The sequence below is a fragment of the Geospiza fortis genome, unplaced genomic scaffold (assembly GCF_000277835.1).
Source record: "Geospiza fortis unplaced genomic scaffold, GeoFor_1.0 scaffold353, whole genome shotgun sequence".
Taxonomy (NCBI): domain Eukaryota; kingdom Metazoa; phylum Chordata; class Aves; order Passeriformes; family Thraupidae; genus Geospiza; species Geospiza fortis.
The window spans coordinates 1,065,644-1,084,112 of NW_005054473.1; the positions used below are offsets into that span (position 1 = coordinate 1,065,644).

Below are 18,469 nucleotides of genomic sequence, written 5' to 3' on the forward strand. Positions count from 1 at the left end.
GGCTGTGCTAGTGCCCGGTGCCCGGCCTGTCGCCGCCGCCCGCACCCAACCGCAACCATCGCCCACCGCCGCCGCGTCCCGACCCCGAACACCCACGGCTGCTCCAGGGGCGCGCCCGCCCTCCTGTCAACCCGCTCTCCCCCACGGAAGGAACAAGCAGTCTGCTACTGTTTGGAAATCGTGCCCGGCCCACCACAGGAGTTATGGAGATGCAACGCGGTTCACAGCACACACGCTTTGCCTGCTAAGCTGATGCCGACAGACCACCTGGGTTCTTGTGGTAATGCTGTCCCTGTCTTCTGTTTCTTTTTCCTTCTCTCTTTTCCTCTCTCTGCTCCTTTTCCTATCCCCCTTAGTAGGAACACTTAACTTTTTATCAATAAACAGTTCTCAGATATACTGTTGCATTTGTATTTTATTTTAGTCCAAAAAATCTATCAGAAGAATCCTCCCCCTTTTATAGCAGAACAGGACAATACCTGTTACTGCATTTTCTCCCCCCTTTTTTTTAAACTTTTTTTCCTTACAAGTTTCACCTATATGTGCTCTCCTGCCTATCCCAAAGAGCTCAGATCACTGCCTTTCTCTCCAAAATGTCTGGTCCTGCTCATCAACTGTTGGGACCACTCTCAGCTTGGAGAACAATGAGAAGCCTTCTGTCACTTGCATAGCACAGGTGTCAGTTCTTCCCATCTGTTCACAGAATCACAGAATAGTTATGGTTGGAAGCGACCTCTGGAGATCATTTAGTTCAACCCCCCTGTCATGGCGGGATCACCCAGAGCAAGTGACACAGGAACTCGTCCAGGGGGATTTGGACTGTCTCCCGAGAGGGGGAGACTCCACACCCTCCCTGGCAGCCAGTTCCAGTTGTCTGCCACCCTCAATGAAAAGAAGTTCTTCCTCATGTTGAGGTGGAGCTTCTTATGTTTTATTTTCTGGACATTGTTACTTGTTCTGTCACTGGGCAGCATTGAACAGTCTGGCACCATCCTCTTGGCATCTTCCTTTGAGATATTTGTATGCATTAATGATCCATTCTCAGTCTTCTCCAGACTATCCAGGTCCAGCTCCTACAGTCTCTCCTAAAAAGAGAAATGCTGCAGGCCACTCATCACCTTTGTAGCTTCTGCTGGACCCTCTCCAGTAGCCCCTTGTCCTTCTTGGGCAGAACCAGACACAGCACTCCAGGTGCTCCTCACCAAGGACAAGTGTAAGAGCAGGATGGTCACAGACCATCCTGGTCACAGTCTTCCCAATGCCCCCCAGGATCCAACTGATCCTCCTGACTGAGAGGACACACTACCAGCTCATGGACAGCTTGTCATCACCCACCAAGATTCCCAGGGCCTTTTCAGCAGAGATGCTCTCCAGTTATTCAGCCCCCAAGCTGTTCTGGTACTAGGGATTATCCCTCCCCAGGTGCAGGACACTACACTTGCCCTTACTGAACCTCATTCAGTTTCTCTCCACCCAGTTCTCCAGTCTACACAGGTTTTATGGCAGACTACACACAAGATAGATGTCACTCCCTCCAGTTCTGTATCATCACCAAACCTGCTCAGGGCCTGTTCTATCCCTTCATCCAGGGCATTGATAAATAAGTTGAATAAGTATTGATCCCTGGGGAATGCCACTCACTACAGACCCCCAGCCAGATTCTATTCCACTGTTCACAACTCTCTGCCATTCAGCCAGTTCTTGATCCATCTCACAGTCCATTTATCTAACCCACATTGCCTGAGCATACCTATGAGGATGTTGCAGGAGACCGTATCAAAAGCCTTGATGAAGCTGAGGTAGACACCATCCACTGCTCTCCCCTCGTCAACCCATCCTGCCTTGCCATCATAGAAGGCTTTCAGATTGGTCCTAACGGATTGTTGAGGGATGTCATTTGAGTTGTGATTTTCCTTCACCTGCAGGAAATTTGTGTTTCTGTGTTTCTCCTACATCAGGCTCCAAGCTAAACCATGAATTTGCAAGGTCATCTCCTCTCTTTATTTTTTTCTTGGTCAGACAATAACTGCTGTGATGTCCAGCAGCCTGATGTGCCACAAGCCTCTCCATAGCTCCACAGTACATTTGTTTGCCTGTCAGACATTTCAGCCATTCTCTGAATGTCCTAAAGCTCTTCCTCAAGTTATTCACTCACTCAGGTATATAAACTCTCATATAAGATCTTCTCTCTCATTGAGGACGCAGACTTCAGAGAGTTCCCCTACCTTAAACATAAAAGAAACTAATCCAACAGCTCCTCCTGCGCTCTAATAAGCACCTGAACTCCTTAATTAGTTTCTCTCATTTCTAAAGATCTGTCCTTTTATAGACGAAACTCTGCTAGTGAACCTGCTGATGTATTTTCCTCTTTAATTCACACGACCTGCCTCTAGATCCCTTAGTCTGAAGTCCTCTTCTGAGAAAACACAAGAAGAGGTACAAGAGCAGCATCCTTCAGGGAGCTTCTGCAGTAACCTACCACTGCTCCCAAGCAGAAGAAATGTCCCTGGCAGTGGGAGATGGAGCGGTGACATTTTAAGACTTATTTTGATACCACCAGGTGAGACAATTAGAAAACATCCCCCAATTCTGCCTGGAGCAGGATTTTTCCATTCCCAGTGTAACCAGTTAAAATTCCTGCAGTGGCAAACAACCTGCTTGTACTATCCCTAATACCTGTCTGAGGTCTGAAGCAGCTTGGTTTGAGCATCAAGGTCTGCAGGCACTGAAGTCAAAAGGGAGAGAAACCACATAGCTCAGAATACCCAGGTGCCTTCTAGAAGAGAGCCTAAACAGAAGGAAAAGGCTGATGTTTCTACTACCTACTCTGATTTTCTGGGTTCAGTGCTGTATTGTGGAATGATCTCTGAACTCTGAAACAAACTAAGCGGTCTGGTGCATCATGCAGGAGAAGTTACCCACTCTGTATCCACTTAATTTCTCTTAAATGATAACCTGTATCCAAATCCTCTGTCCCTTCCCAATGACAGAAACACCAAAAAAGCCACAGAAGTTGAGCACTCAAAAAAGAGAAAGGCCAAATTCAAAGGTTATCCAGAAAAAACAGAGATTTACAAAGATGCTTCACAAAACATCATGTACTGGTTTTCCAGCAAAGAAAATCAAACTTGCTCCATTGCACAGCTCAGACCAGGTACAGAAAGAATCCTGTTGCCATGAAAAAAGGCTGTTCCATGAGAAAGTCTACTTGCTGAATGAGTGTGTAGCTAATGACACAGTGACAGTGAGAAGAAAAAGGAAAGCCTCATCTTTATGAACCTCTGGAAAACTAGACCCCCATCCCTGCCAGCCCAGAGCTCCAGTGCAACACTGGATGAACCAGATAAGACAAAACCTTCAGAGGTGGCTGCTAATTCCAAGTTTGCTTTCCCAGTCCTACACCTGAGACACTGGGGATCCCACCCACATACATGCCATGGGCCCATTATTTTTATCAGTTTAACTTCTGGAATAATTAAACACTTTCCCACTTGTCTGGGGAAGAAGGAGTGCAATTAAACAAATAAACCCCCCAAGGTCAGTCTACGCTTGGCAATTTCTCTCTTGTTTTCTTGTGCTGCAGCAGGACAGAGCTCTGCCCACAGTCTCACTGGAGTGCTCCCCAAACAGATCTGTCATTTGATGGAAACTGTGGGCTTAAACAAGAGCATGAAGGGATCCCATAGAGAGGAGCAGGATTTCATATTCGGAGCAGGGTTTGGGGGCTCTGTAGCAAATGGAGCAGACAGTGACTGGTGAGGATGAAAAGAAACACTTCTCCTCCACCAAACAAAGCAGGGGCTCAGCAGTACATGATGATGCAGTTACAGGCTGTATCCTGTTCCCAAGAAGCAGAATTATGATTGCAGAATGGTTTTGGTTTACGATTGGGGTGTTGTGTTTGTTTTTTTCAATGTGAAAGGAGAAAAAGAATTACTGAATTTTAACCATCTAATTCTATGAAGACAAAGAGAAGTGAGCAGGGAAAAAGTGAAGCCTTTAAAAGAAAGACTGCACTGCAACAGGAACAGGCATATCTGAAGATCCTATTCTCCCCACTGCCAATGAAGCTCCAGGCCCCCAACATGGGTCTCTGCTGACAGCCACAATGCCCCCAGCAGATGCCAACTCCTTTGCTATACTTGCACCCTGCTCTCTCCTCTAACATCTCCATTCCAGACTCAGCTGTGTGCTTTCAGAGGCAAAAATTCATCAGACACCAGTCAAACCCCAGTCACACCAGTCACACCCCAGCCCACAAAGATAGGACAGATGCCTCTGTTGGCAATACCTTTTTAGGTACCCTATTCCAATCTGGGCCTGTTCTCAGGGATTCTCCATGCTGGATGTGGTGAGGGACCATGAGACCTTAATTGAGGGGCTTATGAGCTGGGCAGAAGTTCTCAGCCCACCTGTTGTGGCTCTGGTCAGGCTTACTCAGACAGAAAGCAGAGATCATTCATGCCACTGAGCACAATTTTCCACTTACTATAATCCTGTGTCAGGGGAGCTAAATGATGTGACAAACCAGGACAGGAGGTCAAGCTGCATCCTGATCACAGCTTGTGAGGGCACCCTGTAATTTCCAGCTGCACAGGGTACAGCTAGCTCCCCTCAAAGACAAAGGAAAGCAGGTTATAAACAGCATTTTGTCCTTTATGAATTCTGCAAATCAACATACAGAGTGCAGTTGCTTACAGAAAAGGAAAGCAACAGTCCTCCCCACCAACTGCTGCCTGCAACATATAAGAAATAAAACCAAATTATTTAGTAGATGCTCTAGTAGATGTTGCAGGCAACTGTGTGGTAAGAGTTGCAAAAATGACAGAAAGCTGGGAGACAGCCGAAAGGGAAGCTGATGGCCAGGAACTGACAAGCAGGTAGCAGAGAGGTAGTTAGTGGTTCTGTTCAAACTCCGCTATAGAACCTTGTCCTTGGTCCCAAAAAGGCTTTTTCAGGGTATGAGGAACCAGGTACCTCCTCTGGCCCAGGCTCCCCTTGCAGGGGTAGTCTGACACTGATCCTGGTCTCCAGGTTGCCTTCACTGCTCAGTTTTCACTGTTCCCACAGTCCAACACAGAAGGACCTGAGACCACACACATGCAGTCAATGCTGTGCAAAAGGCAGGGAGAAGTGCCAGGTGAGGCTTGCCCATCATCTGGTACACTATGTGTATGATGCCACCTTGAAGACACACACAGCCCACCCTGTCCACACAGCTTGCCTATTTCAGATTTTTTTACCTGCTTCTCTGAGGCAGACAGGAATCCCTCTTCTACTGTCTCCAAAACTCTCTGATGGGGCTCAGCTGTGTCACGCTCCAGATCAGCTCCTCCCTGCAGCACAGCAAGAGAGCGGTCAGCGTCTCTTCATCAGCTATGCTCTCTAGGGGGAAAAAGATTCAGAAACACAAGAAAAGAAATAAGTCTGTCTGAGGAAACTGACAGGTTCCTGAAGCGAGGGAGACTCTCTGAAAGATCTAAGTGAATAGTAAAGCTCATCCCAAGCACAAGCAGCAGAGGAAAATCACTTTACTATTCTCTTTAGACTCTGTGAAAGGAAAATGTCTCATTTATCTAACAGAGCACAAAGCCATAAAGCAAGCTGGAAGTTAACACCAGGTTTGCAAGGCCACTGTTTTGTGTCAAACTCGAGAAAAAAGAAGTTTTCAACCCCAAGCCTCAGCTGTACTCACACTGGCTGCCAGCCATTAACCCAGCCCTTCAGGCAGCAGTGGGGAGAGCCCTGCACAGCTACACCTCCTGCTACAGGCAGAAATGCTCCAGGATCTTGGCCAGCACATGATAAACCTCCCACATCTAGATACAGGGTTTAATGCTACCTGCTCACTTTCGCAATTTCCTACCTGCTTGGGTGTTACCTGCACCCAATTTCCTACCTGCTTGCTGTGGGGCTTCTCCACTGCCCTGTTCCCTCTCCAGCAAAGCCACCCTCAGCTCAGGATTTGTGTCTTGAAACAGCTTCAGAAAAGACACAAGGGTCTGAGTGTCCAGGGGCTGAGCATCCCAAGTGTCACTATCCTGGGTGTGAGCACCCTTAACTTTGCCCAGCAGCTTCCTGAACACCGAATGATCCTCTGCCTTGGCCAGAGCAGCCAGAGCCTACAGCAGAACAGAAATGCAGGAAGATTTAGAGAGCAGAGTCAACTGCCCTATACAGACAGACACAACAGACAGAACACTGGAGTTTAGGTCAGGGGACAAAAAATTAAACAGAACCAAAAATTAACCACACACACATAACACTGAATGCAAACTCTGGCCTGTGGCCACTCGCCCTGGGAAGCAGGGCAACAAGCCCTGCTGCCAGCCCTTATCCACATAGCAAATGCCATAAACTGGAACTGGATCCAGCACCAAACGTTTCTTCAAGTCCAACTGTTATAAACTAATGTTTGTTCATCAAAATATGTAATGTAACTATAGGAAGCTGGATGTTAAATGTTACAAGACTTTGTATACTTAACAGGAAATCTTGTAACTGCACAAACCTTGTTTAACAGGAATGGCACAGACCCACGATAAGCACAGCAGGAAGTCCCACTCAAGATAAGAATCTGCTCGCTTGCAAAAACAGGAGGGTCGGGACCACCAGAAGGCAGGAAAAGACCCCCCTAGCAACAGCCCGGAGCAGGAACAGAAGACACATACACAGGAACAGAGAACACGTACAGAAGACACGAACGCAGGAAGACGGAGCGGATAAAAAAGGACTCAAGAGCCTTGGGAAGGTGGCGAGCCTTGGGAGAGCGGAGACTCCCGGCCGCCAAGCATGCTGAATTTGCTTGTTATCCTTGCCCAATAAATTCTCAACTGGTATTCTGATTGGCTCAGAGAATTCTTGATTGGCTCAGAGAATTCACAAGCTTAACTTATGACACAACTAGCCAAAGACCACTAAGTGTAAAAGACCTGATAAAGTGTGCATTTAACATTGCTACTTTGGAAGGCAAAGCTAGGGCAAGAGGTACTGGATCTCACTGCAGAACAAGGAGGGATCACTTGCACAGAAAGCAGAGACCATTTCAAGCGGAACTTTCAGGAATCTCCATTCTCAATCACAATGGAATTCTGTCTCCTAGAGAAAACTCTGGAGAGGAGGCACGAAAACTCTGAGTGCTGTGGGCTCTCAGCACACCTGGCAATCAAACCCAGAGCTCCAAAATCTACTTCGGTGACCTGAAACAGCAATCAGAGGCAGACGTGCTTGTACAGCTATGGAAATAAAAGGCAAATAAATAAGCTGGAACTCTTACTCCCATTTCCCCAGAGTCCTTTAATGCTGTAAATATTGCCCCTGAAGACATGCTCCCCAACTCTCCAGGAGAGATGCCAGCCTTTTGGAGCAGGCAGCCTTTATTGGAGACTCTAGGGATTCGATAAAGGTACCTTTGAAGTGGGAAGTTCAGCTCCGCTCCAGGGAGAATGGCCATTTTCTCCTGTCATTGTCATTTTTATTCTGATGATAAAAAGCCTGTCTGCAACTGCCTGGGGCCGCACCAGGGCCGGTGGGCTGGCTTTTCCTAACAGGTGTAAATGGTCATACGTTAGGGCGGTGTGGCAGTGCAATGACCTATTGCAACGACTCTGCAGAGGGGAAACTGCAGCAGTCCCAGCTCTTCCCACGCACAGCAGCTTGCCTGCCTGCCAAACAGAGAGTGTGGACGTGAAGGGCTCTGGTGTAAAGAAACCACAGATGTGCTGAAGAACAAACGTAAAGATATTTTTTAAATGCAAACATTAATTTGTAACGAGACTTGATAACCAGACCATGTTTGTTCTCAAGGTTTGTGTGCCTGGCCCCTTCCAGATCAAAATGAGCATGTAAAACACAAAGTATCTCCACTCTTGTTATGAACCGAATTTTGTTAAATTTTATATCAGTAGAAAAAAAACTGAGTTACAACATCTATAAACCAGAGCTGCTGAGGCAGAGCTGCTGGGCAGTTACTTGTTATGTTAATTACAAGTCGTTAGAGTTAATAGTTCTCTTTGTATCACTTAACGACCCTAGCCAGGGCAGGTTGATAGCCCTCCTTCTGTATTGGTAAAACCCTGCCTAAGGCAAAGGTGTATCTCTCCCAGTCAGGGAGGGAAAAGGACATCAGAATATGCAGATTTTGAGAACCAGTGTACCATGGGACGTATTGAACTTATAAAACCCCCCAAAACAACGAGCCAAATATAAAATTAAAGAATTAGAGTGATTTGTGGACGTGAGGAATAGAGTGCTAGACCTGAAGAGACGTTGAGAGACCTTTGTGTCCCTCACCCTGAATGCAGAAGTTGTCTGAGGTAGTGACCAGAGCCGGGAATTAGCGAAAACAAAACACCGGGGTCCTGCCCAGGCGTTCCTGTGAGGATCGGACCCTCCAGCACTGCTCCTCGTGGCCAAAGCTGCACATCATCCTCCTCTGAGCCACGCTGGGAAGAAGACGGAGACGCCCGCCCTGTCGAGCTTCCTAATCCTGAGCTGATCACTTTGATAAAGGCGTTAAAAGGAGAAAAGTTTCCTGCCCTGTTTTTATTTCAACTCTCACCACCTTAAAGGTGTTCATATCCTGCCAAATCCATGTTTGCACTAATATGGATGAAATGTAACTTGCATTGTTGCAATACATTTTTCAATTTTAGAGGTTTTTAATTAAAATCAGCACAGCATTGCTACCCTGAGCCCCAGGTAACATTCCTTCCTCAGCGCATGGATTTGGTTAATAGAAATAAGTTTTCAGTAACCAAAATATTCTGCTGTTTATAGGCTCTTTCCAGAAGACATTTCCTTGGACAAGTTGCTCAGCGGGAACAACAGCCTTTTAGCATTGTTGTGAAAGAGCACACAGTATACTTCAGACTTACATCGAAGCACTAAAAATTCCCAAAGATCCTGGGAAAAAATGGAGAAAAACTGATACATAATGTGCCCCCACATTACAGCCTGATCCACCAGGCTTTCACTGCCTGGGACACTGCAAAACTCTTCATGGCCAAGTTGGCACAAATTAGCCTACATCCGGCTTCCACTTGGGAGGAAGAGTCTGCCTTCTGCACCAGGAAACTGCATCACCAAGACCTCGCTTAAGCGTGGTCAGAGCTGTGCCACCAAACAGATTCCATGGCACTCCAGAGGTTTGGTCCCCATTGAGGATATCAGTTCTGATGGCCAAAATACTCCCACCTCAGCACCATGGAACACATCACACACCATGGAACCTTCCACACCACGGAACACATCACACAACATGGAGCCTTCCCAGCTCATCTCAAGCATGCCCATGTCCACAGCAGCCCCATGGCAAGCTCTGAACAGGTTAACCTCTGCAGGTTAAGGATCCAGGAGATAGGTCTCCTGTCTCCATAGCATCTCCACATCTTCCATGTTTTTCCAGAGATCTCAACCACATGCACAAATAATGTACACCCACCCTGAGCAATGTGCAGTGGCCCATAACTGAGACTAAAAAGAGATGTGAGGAGAGAGGGAGGGCATGCAGCACAGTCATTAGCCCAGCTGGCCATTAACTCTTCTCTGCAGGTGGGTGAGCACGGTTATGGCTTTTCATGCCTTATCCATGCTCCTGCTCCCACCATGAGAGCACATCCCAGCAAAAAGCCACTTTATTGACTATTTCTGAATGATCTCCTTCAAACATCAGCTTTGAGTGAATGCAAGCATCCAGAGGATGGTGGGTAGGGATCTGCAAGAGATAGATTGGGAAGCACCAGCTCAGGGTGGCAGAAAAAGCTGACTCCCTTCAGACCTGAGGGACACTCAGGTACACTGCAGAAGGTCAGGCACTGTGGGGAAACTTCCATAGCCATAATCACCAGTCCTCTGTAAATGCACAAGGCTTTGGGTTTTGATGTACAAGTGGTGATGAAAATATAAAAAAGTGATTGGAAATCTGCAGGGTTAGGGACTGTTTCACTGCTGGCTCTTCTGTGGCTCCATGGTTATCCAGCCTTTGGAAGTTGAGCAGCACTGTTCCATAGGCTGCTGCTGCTCACAGGGTCACTAGCATGGACAACCTCAGGACTGGCTCCACACATCTCACCCTCAGAGAAGCCCCCTGGCTGTGACCCCACCATTAAGTCAGTCAACCATCAATCAACTATTGTATTGTGCATACAATAATCAGAGAAAAACTATGTTCGTGTTTTTCCTTCAGAAACCTAAAGGGATTTTTTTTCAAGCCTGCATCTGTACATGACTCATGAGGGAGATCGCAGGAAGGCTCTGTGGAAAACACTGACCCCCTGCTTGATCCACACAACAAGAACAAAAGCTCAGCCCAAACTTCTACAAAAATATACCAGAACAGAGGAAAAAAAAAGTTCTCTAGCTCTGCCACCATGAAAAAAACCACCAAATCCTCACAAGCTCTCTCCCCTAATCAGGATGCAGAAGGTAACAGGAAACTTCTTTCTTCTGTCTCATCCAGAAATCTCTACAGCTGCAAATGAAGGGCGACAATGACTGGACAGGCCCACAGGTAATGGAAATGATCCACAAACACAGTGACATTTATTCTACCTGGGAGAATCAATGCTCCCCCTCTTCATCTAAACCTGGTAGTAGAGGGAACAAATGAGCTGTGCAATAATTTGAATTGAGTTTCTCTAAGAGAGCACAGGAAGATAAGACTTGACATCAGCAAAGCTCTTCTATGCTTCCCTAAATTACTGCAATTTCAGTCTTGTTCTCGTTTCCAAGCAGGTTTCATCCAAGCCAAAACCAAATTAGATAGGAATAGTTTATGTGAAATATACAGAGAAAGTATAAAACAGAAACAACCCCAAAACTCACATCTCCCTAAACTGAAAAGCAATTCATCTGCATTATTCAGTCTGGGGAGCAGAACAGAATATCAAACTCAGAGAGAAGCAATAGTTCTCACAAAAGCTAGCCCCACACCACAAACTTTGTTGGGGATAAACCTCACAACCAAATGAGTCTCCACTGGAGGTAGGAGGAAATAGACAGGAACAGTAGAGGGGAGCAGACCGGAGTGATGCACAGAACAAGATACCATGCAGGGATGAGTTCACCAGCAAAGGAAAATAAATAGAGAGGCATCCAAGGCCAAATTCCACTAAAACCACAGAAGCCTGAGCACCAGGACAGCCTTGGTGCCAATAGGCAGTCTGACTAAACTCCCCTAAACTTCTGCGCTGCCCAGGCTTTACTGCCCAAAAAAACTGGTGCTTTCCTAGAGATCAGCTGCTTCCAAAAGGCTCCCAAGAGAATACTCCTGCGGAATGGGAGATCTCCCCTGTAGGAAGGCAAGCACACCCAGCAAGAATGCCTTCTACACAGAAACAGTGTCTCACCGGCTTCCAGACACACTTTTACTTGCCCCGAGGCACTCAGACTTCAAACAAATGACTAGCAAAAGAATACAAAGAAAGGGAGGGGGGAAAAATGAGAGAAGAAAAATCCATTGACATCTACCACTGGCACAACCTCAGCCTGAGTTACACATCCCAGCTCGGCTATTTGGAGCTGAACTTGCACTTCAAGCATGACTTTAAAAATACACTGCTATGGTTCCCCCCAAAGGAAACACCAGGCTCTTGTGGGGAAAAGTTGCTCTGTGTGCTGGAAACGGACTCAGTGCTAAGGTCCACAGGTCCTGCTGGTCCCAGAGGGGAGCTCGGAGAGGGACAGGTCTGGCTGAGCCCTTGCTTATAACTGGCTGCCGCCTGTTCTCCCACTGCCCTGGGGCTGACACTTCATGCTTGTCACAGTTGAAAAGTGATTTTTCAGGAAGCCTTAAAGAAAATCCATTTTTCATTTATTCAGCACTTATTTATAGCTGCAGAAAAATTGCCCAGCTACCATTCTGCGGTCAGACACCCAAACTGGCTCTGAGCTCCACAACCTCTCCCTTGGCTCCCGCTGTAACAGCTCATTTGGGAGCACAAAAGGCCAGGAATGGATCTGTAAACCTTCCCCAATGGGTCTGAAGTGGTGAAGGAACTCGAAACGGCAGCGACGGCAAAGCAATAGCAAACAGGGCTGTTGTGCAGTGCAGAAGCTGCAGCACACCGGCCTGGGTACTCTGCCAGCACAGCTCTGCCCTGCCACCAGCAGTAAGGGGAGGCAGGAAAAGGGACAGGGCCAGCTGGCATGGGGGCATGGAGCTGCCAAATCCCTTCTGGCAGCACCGATCCACACTGCAGAGCACTCACCCCAGTTTGGCTCCATTTGTAAAAGTGCACAACAGGTAAAACCCTAAACCTGACACACTTATCTGATCATGGTGAAAAACAAACATACAAAAAGCTAATCCTTCTCTGAGAAGGCACTCAGAGGTGCTTGTCTGCCCAGCTGGGCTTGTGCTTGCTACTGCAAATACGGATTAGGACCCACAACTCTCTCCTAAAGCCCCTAATATGTTACATTCCACAACATCAGGAGAACCAGCTGCTTAGGGACCACGAGCTTCCCTTCATGAACATTTAAGGGCTCAGCAGAAAACAATCCTGCACTCCCCAGCTCAAGGGAATTCTCCTCCCTGCTGTCACAAGTTTGGTTTTTTTTCGTTTTTTTCTAATAAAGATGTGGTCTTGGGCTTTTATAAGCAGAATGCCACAATGGTAAAAACATATCATGTCCTGTGATCACACACGGCTACTGGAGGGACTTGAATCCAGCCAGCTTCCAGCCAGCAACCACATGGGAACCTAGAGAGCATGGCAACCCCCAGGCTACAGAACAGCACTGCTCCAAAGGTTGAATAACCAGGGAACCGTGGTGAAGTGAAACAGTAATACTTTTTCCCCTTCAGAAAGGCACGCAGGACAGTTCATGCAGCTTGGTAGAAAAACGCTCTACCAGAAATGGCTGGGCTGAGAACAGCAAGCACAGTCCCATCCTTGCTCTACACTGGCTACAGCTTTTCTGCAGACCCTGCCACTGCACAGCAGTGTGCAGCCAGCACGAGTGCCCACCTAGACTCACCACAATCATTCACAAGTTCTGTGTCCTCCTGCTCCACTGTCACACCAGTACAGACATCACATTCTGCTTCTGTGTTGCCCTCGAGCTGGGACAATGAGTGGCATCTGGCTACCACAGCTCAGAGCCCAGAGAACCCTTCAGCATACACCTAGCTCAGTTAACCCCTCCAACAGGAATCAAGCATAGTTTACCAACTCTGACTGCTCTTAAAGCAGCACACTGGCAGGAGAAGCACCACGGGGCAACTCCCAGCTCCCCCTGTCACACCCTGTCCCACTCCTCCCTCAAGCAGCTCTCCTGTACAGGGAGCAGCAGATGCCTCACAGCAAGACAGTGCCGAGGGCTCAGGAAATCTATTTTAGGATCTCATATGTCAGCCATTTACAAGTCAATACAATTCCTGAAGCAAATGCCAAAAACAGGAGAAGAGAAGAAATCTGTGCTGGAGCTCTCCTACAACACAAGGATGTCTTCAGGGCAGGACATACTTCTTTACCTGCATGCCTGAGCAACTTGCATTTGCAGACGCTTCTCTCAGGTGAGCACATGTTGCCCTTCAAACGACCAGGCAGCAGTTTCCCATGAAACAATTTCCTAAACAAGGCATAAAATATTACAGCCCTCTGCAGGGTGAAGAAAAAACTTGCATGATTTATGGAAGTAAACACACCTACGTCCTTTTGAGAGGCATCAATTTCTCTGCACTCTTTGAGTCTTTTCAGTACAGCCTGGGCATCAGAAAGAGCCTCAGAGAAAACATTTTCAGATCAAACAAAGAAATCCATTTTATAGCTTTTGCTCTCTGCTGCTGTGCGAGAGAAACAAGATTAGTTATTTGCTAATTGAATGGATTTGCAGAAAGCATGATGTGATTGAAAGGCATCAGTTTGTAACCAGCACATTGGCTATAAAACTGTGACTTATAAATCCCTTCTGAAGACATCACACAGCCTGGAGGGAAAACCAACAGTTTATTTAACACCAGTTATAAATGGAACATTTATTTTAAACCCAGTACAGCCTCTGTTTTCCTCCCATCCTGAATAAGACTTTAAAGGATAAGGTAGCATTAGCAAGCAACTTTGTTCACTTGCTGTTAGACAGATTGTCTAATCAGCCCTATGTCCTGCAGTAACACAGATCCCACTGCGTGGCAATCACATGCCTGGCCAATAAAAGTTTTGCTCACTACAGCTCTAGCAAAGCAATGAGCATGAAGCAACTACAAAAGCCAAAGGAAGAAAATCTCTGCAGAACAGGACGATACATTGCTGCTGCTCCCAACTCAGGACAAACTAAGAAGATTAAACAGAGAGTAAAAATTACCCCAAAACAGGCAAATGTGGGCCAACGTGTTGCAAATAAGAGGCAATGGTGTGTCCAGACCCATGACATCTCACCTAAATCCCTCGATCGCCCTTTCCCCTCTGGCAGCTCAGCAAGCTCCTCTTCCATACAGCCACTCCACTCAGCATGGGCAGGCTGGTCAGGGCCAGAGCCTGAATCCTCCTGGAGGGACCTGGACTCACTTGACATTGTGTCCTGACGAACCCAGGCATGATTCATGGTAAGTTCCTGGCCAGGAAGAGAAACACCTGCTTCCACTTCTGCTTCTACAGGGTAAAGGAGAAACTCTCTGAATGAGGATGATAAATGTTCTTTCTTCATCAGGTCTTCCAGACTGGGGCAGGTAATTAGCTTCAGCTTGGTTTCCAGATGAATCTACTTCCTGGCTGAAGATTCCTTTTACTACATGGTCCTGAGCAGAACAACTTATGAGATCCCTGAGGAGGTTTTTGCAACTAACAGCCACATCAAACATCTGCAGACTATATGCCACAGAGATTACTTTGGTGAAATTGTGTTTCCTCAGTGGGAGTTTGCCAATTTACATAATCTCAAGTAAGAGTGGAAACTCCTAAGGTGTTACCACAGAAACATCAAATTGAGATGGTGTCTGTGCTGTCCAACACGGATTTAAACAGCAGGCTGGCAGGAGCCAAAACCACCTTGTGCATTCTAAAATGCACATTCCCAATAAAGACGGTGCAGTCACAGAAGGACTGCTCCTTGCAGAGAGTGTACAACCAGGGCAGCAACTCCAGCCATAACTGGAAAGCTCCTACTGGCCTCCTCTTTCCTCGGTCTCCACACTGCTTTTACAAAGCTCAAATAATGAAAAGGAAATGGATCCTGGTAGCATTTTTCTCTACAAGACAGAAAGAAAGAGTAAGAAAATGACTTTTCAGTTTACACGTTTTAGTAGTTTACGATGCTTCAATTCTTTGGTTACAGCAAGATCCTCATTCTGAACTCACACTCCTCAAATTCAGCAACTTACTCTGACACGTGAAGAGTCTAGATAGTGTTCAAACCTGGCTTATGCGCTATTATCTGAACCAAATTATCCCTTATTTTAATCAAATTATATTGTCAATATATATTCTCAAAATTATTCAATTAAAATTGCTGCTATCTTAAATATTGTTTGGTTTTTTATGAAGGGATAATTGGGCAAACATAACAAACCTAAATGAGCAGATATGGACTGAGTACTGAGTCCCAGGAGCTATAAGAAAGGAGTAGAGCCTCCCTGATGTGCCATACATCTCATGGAGGTGTGAGGGCCCATCAGGTCAGGCACTGCAGTGCCAGGCTGTGCCTGCAGCCAGGGGCTGGTGCTGATGCTGAATTCAGCAGCTGGTTTCTGACAGGGCAGGCGGGGAAGCTGTTGTGGTGCGTGTCAGACTGCCAGTGTTCTCTGACCCAGCTAGCAGTGAAGCGGCTGGAGATGGGTCGGCAACAACACCCCCAGGGATCTGCAGAGCACATGGGGAAACCCTCTGGTCTCGGGAGCTCGACGATGGTGTGGTCAAGTGGCACAGCAACAGGGAAGGGACAGGTACAGCTGAAATGCCAAAACTGAAGATATTTATTAAATAAATAAAAGGGCATAAACATGGGTGCAAAACAAAACATAAAGAGGCTACTTCAGAAGACATCGAAGTGAGGCCAACATGCATATATATAGTCTCTCATAGAATATAGTCTCTCAGAATGTTCTAGAAGCCTTCTGGCCAATCATGGGCTGTTGATCTGCATGGCCACTCCCAACTGGTCCCAGAGTCCTTTGCAAGTCCTTTTCTCCTCACCATAAGCTGCTTGGATGTCATCACTTGTGGCTTCTTCTTTCTTGAGGCCTGGAATTGGGGTGTGGCTGTGTGACCAGTCCCTAGCTCATCCCTTCCAGAACAAACTTGCACAACTCCCCCCTCTTCTTTCATTTAAAATGAAAAGTATAACAGTCTCATTTTAATAAAATGACACTCTACTTAATGGACTTTATAATCAATTTAACTAAACTTGAGAACAAAAATACGTAGAATACTGTAAATAAAGTTTACAACTAAACAGGTGGGTTCATGCTGCAAAGTTGAATAAATAAACAAATGGGTCAACTGGCCTAACTCTGAGGGTCACCCACATAACTAAACAGGAAATAAGAGCAACCTCTGCAACATGAATTATAAAAAAAATCGGGAACTGCCAATTAAATATAATAGGAAAGTGGGGGGAGGGTTGAGGGCTGACGGAAAGCGGTTAGGGTAGAATGGCCAATCTACTCTCCTTTTCTGTCCCCTACCCAGGACAGCATGGCCAGTGCTGTCCTGGGTAGATGACAGAAAAGGAGGGGAGATGGCAGATTCCATCTCCCATTCTGTTCTCAGGGTCAGTGGGTTCAGGGACATGGGGGGCGTAATGCAAAAACTGGGAAAGGAAGTCTGTTAAATATTACACGATCAAAACTAAAATTTAAACGATTACCTAATTGAAATGAAAAATAATCTCTTAGCATCCCGACCACATAACAAAACAACAACACAATAAACGCATCTCAAAAGAAATTGATTAAATTTAAGAAAAATTTTAGAGGGGAGTGGGGTTGATTATTTTGATCTTGAAGTGTTGATGTAATGGTTTTAGGGTCTTTGCCAGCTTTTAAACGAAAGCAAGACTTAAAATTGAAAGCTTACATCCCCTCTCTTCTCTGCTGATCCTCGTGAAACCTCGCTCCCGAGTACCAAAGCCCGCGGTGTTCTAGGGCCTCACAATGGTAGTTTCTCTGAGCTGTCCTCAATACCCCATGTTTGCTGGGGGGTCAGCACACTTCAGTGCCCCATGTTGGGTGCCCGCATTCTCCACCACGTGTTGCAGCCCGTCTCCAGCAACTCCACTGCTAGCTGGGTCAGAGAGATTACTGGCAGTCGGACTCGTGCTGCAATAGGAAGTAGGGCATGAACACCTGTTCAGACCACAGAGGAGAATCTGAGGTGTTAGTTTGAACCTGCAAAGCACTAAGTGATTTGGGACCAGTTAATTTTCTCCCCCAAATCACTGGTAAGATGAGCAGGGCCATGAGAACATAAGGACTCTGCTTGCAGCCCAGGGCCTTCAGCATCCCCTTCTCAGCACACCATGGTCTTAGCTCATTGATTTATGAGTCTTTTCCCTTAAAATGTAATTTTTGGGAGAAGTCCATAATCCTAATCCCATCTACCAGAGCCCCTCTTTAACCTCAATGCCTCCCCACCCCACTGCAGGAGGGAGGACAGATAGGACATCTGCTAACAGAATTTTTATCATTGGGTCATCTGGAGTTTTTATCTAAGATAGAAAAGATAAAGATATTACTGCCTTGTCCACACACTAGGATGCCTAACAGTGGCATGTTAGGCAAAAGGGAACAGTATGAGCATTAGAGAAAAAGCACTTGGATGGACATGAATTACATGATCTTCAACATTTAACATCTTTGCACTCAGCTTCCTGCTTTCTTGCAGATAACAGGACCAGTATAGCCTATCACCAGGGTACGAGCTTTAACAGCCAATGTACATACACCAATCTCAAAGCTCTGCCTCGCATGAAATCAGGCTTAGAGGAACTCCCACCTTGTACCAAATCACATCATAAGCAGATCCTGGGTGCAGGCTGAGCTGACATCTCACTTCTTGAAGGCACCAATTCCTCTGGAGCTCAGCTTTTGTGGGAAGCAGGACTTCATGTCCACAGGCAGGCAGGACCCCAGCTGTCCTTCTGCATGGCACTGCCTTTGGTGGCTGTGGAAAGACAGAGAATAGAAGAACAGAAGAGAGTAAAGATATCACCTCATCCCAGAGCTACAGAAGGCTGAACAACAATGTTGGTAGATACCAGAAACACGGGAGGGCTCTCCTGTGCAGCCAAGAGCTCCCTCAGGTTTTAGAGATGAAGTGCTATGAAACTTGTTTTTCAAGTGCCAGGAGAAGATCACAGATGGTTTTGACATCACCTCAATGCAGAGGTGTTATACTCCTCAGTACTTCTGAAGCAAGAGCACAAGGCTGGTGAGTCCTTCTCTGTAAGGCAGAAAAAACCATGCGGGCTGATAGCCCACCCTCCTGCCCCCCCTCCTCCCCCCCAACAAGACAGATCTTCTTCAGGCACA

General features: G+C 46.6%; 1 protein-coding gene and 1 long non-coding RNA gene across 2 annotated transcripts in view; both read right to left on the minus strand.

The window, feature by feature from the left end:
- Nucleotides 1-15,134, minus strand: part of ZBTB40 (zinc finger and BTB domain containing 40) — a gene marked incomplete at its 5' end in the record, with an annotated part of 38,116 nt that extends 22,982 nt beyond the window's left edge. The window contains 8 exon segments of the mRNA XM_031062935.1: nucleotides 5,244-5,287; nucleotides 5,290-5,385; nucleotides 5,900-6,101; nucleotides 8,866-8,885; nucleotides 13,652-13,789; nucleotides 14,382-14,602; nucleotides 14,604-14,923; nucleotides 14,925-15,134. Of these exon segments, the coding sequence (XP_030918795.1) occupies nucleotides 5,244-5,287; nucleotides 5,290-5,385; nucleotides 5,900-6,101; nucleotides 8,866-8,885; nucleotides 13,652-13,789; nucleotides 14,382-14,602; nucleotides 14,604-14,923; nucleotides 14,925-15,134 (1,251 nt within the window).
- Nucleotides 15,135-15,895: 761 nt separating this feature from the next.
- LOC115948676 lies at nucleotides 15,896-18,211 on the minus strand. The gene is made up of 3 exons (XR_004082469.1): nucleotides 18,196-18,211; nucleotides 17,934-18,101; nucleotides 15,896-17,257 (listed from the first exon to the last, which is right to left on the minus strand). It is a non-coding gene; the product is annotated as an uncharacterized LOC115948676 (long non-coding RNA).
- Nucleotides 18,212-18,469: the final 258 nt, after the last annotated feature.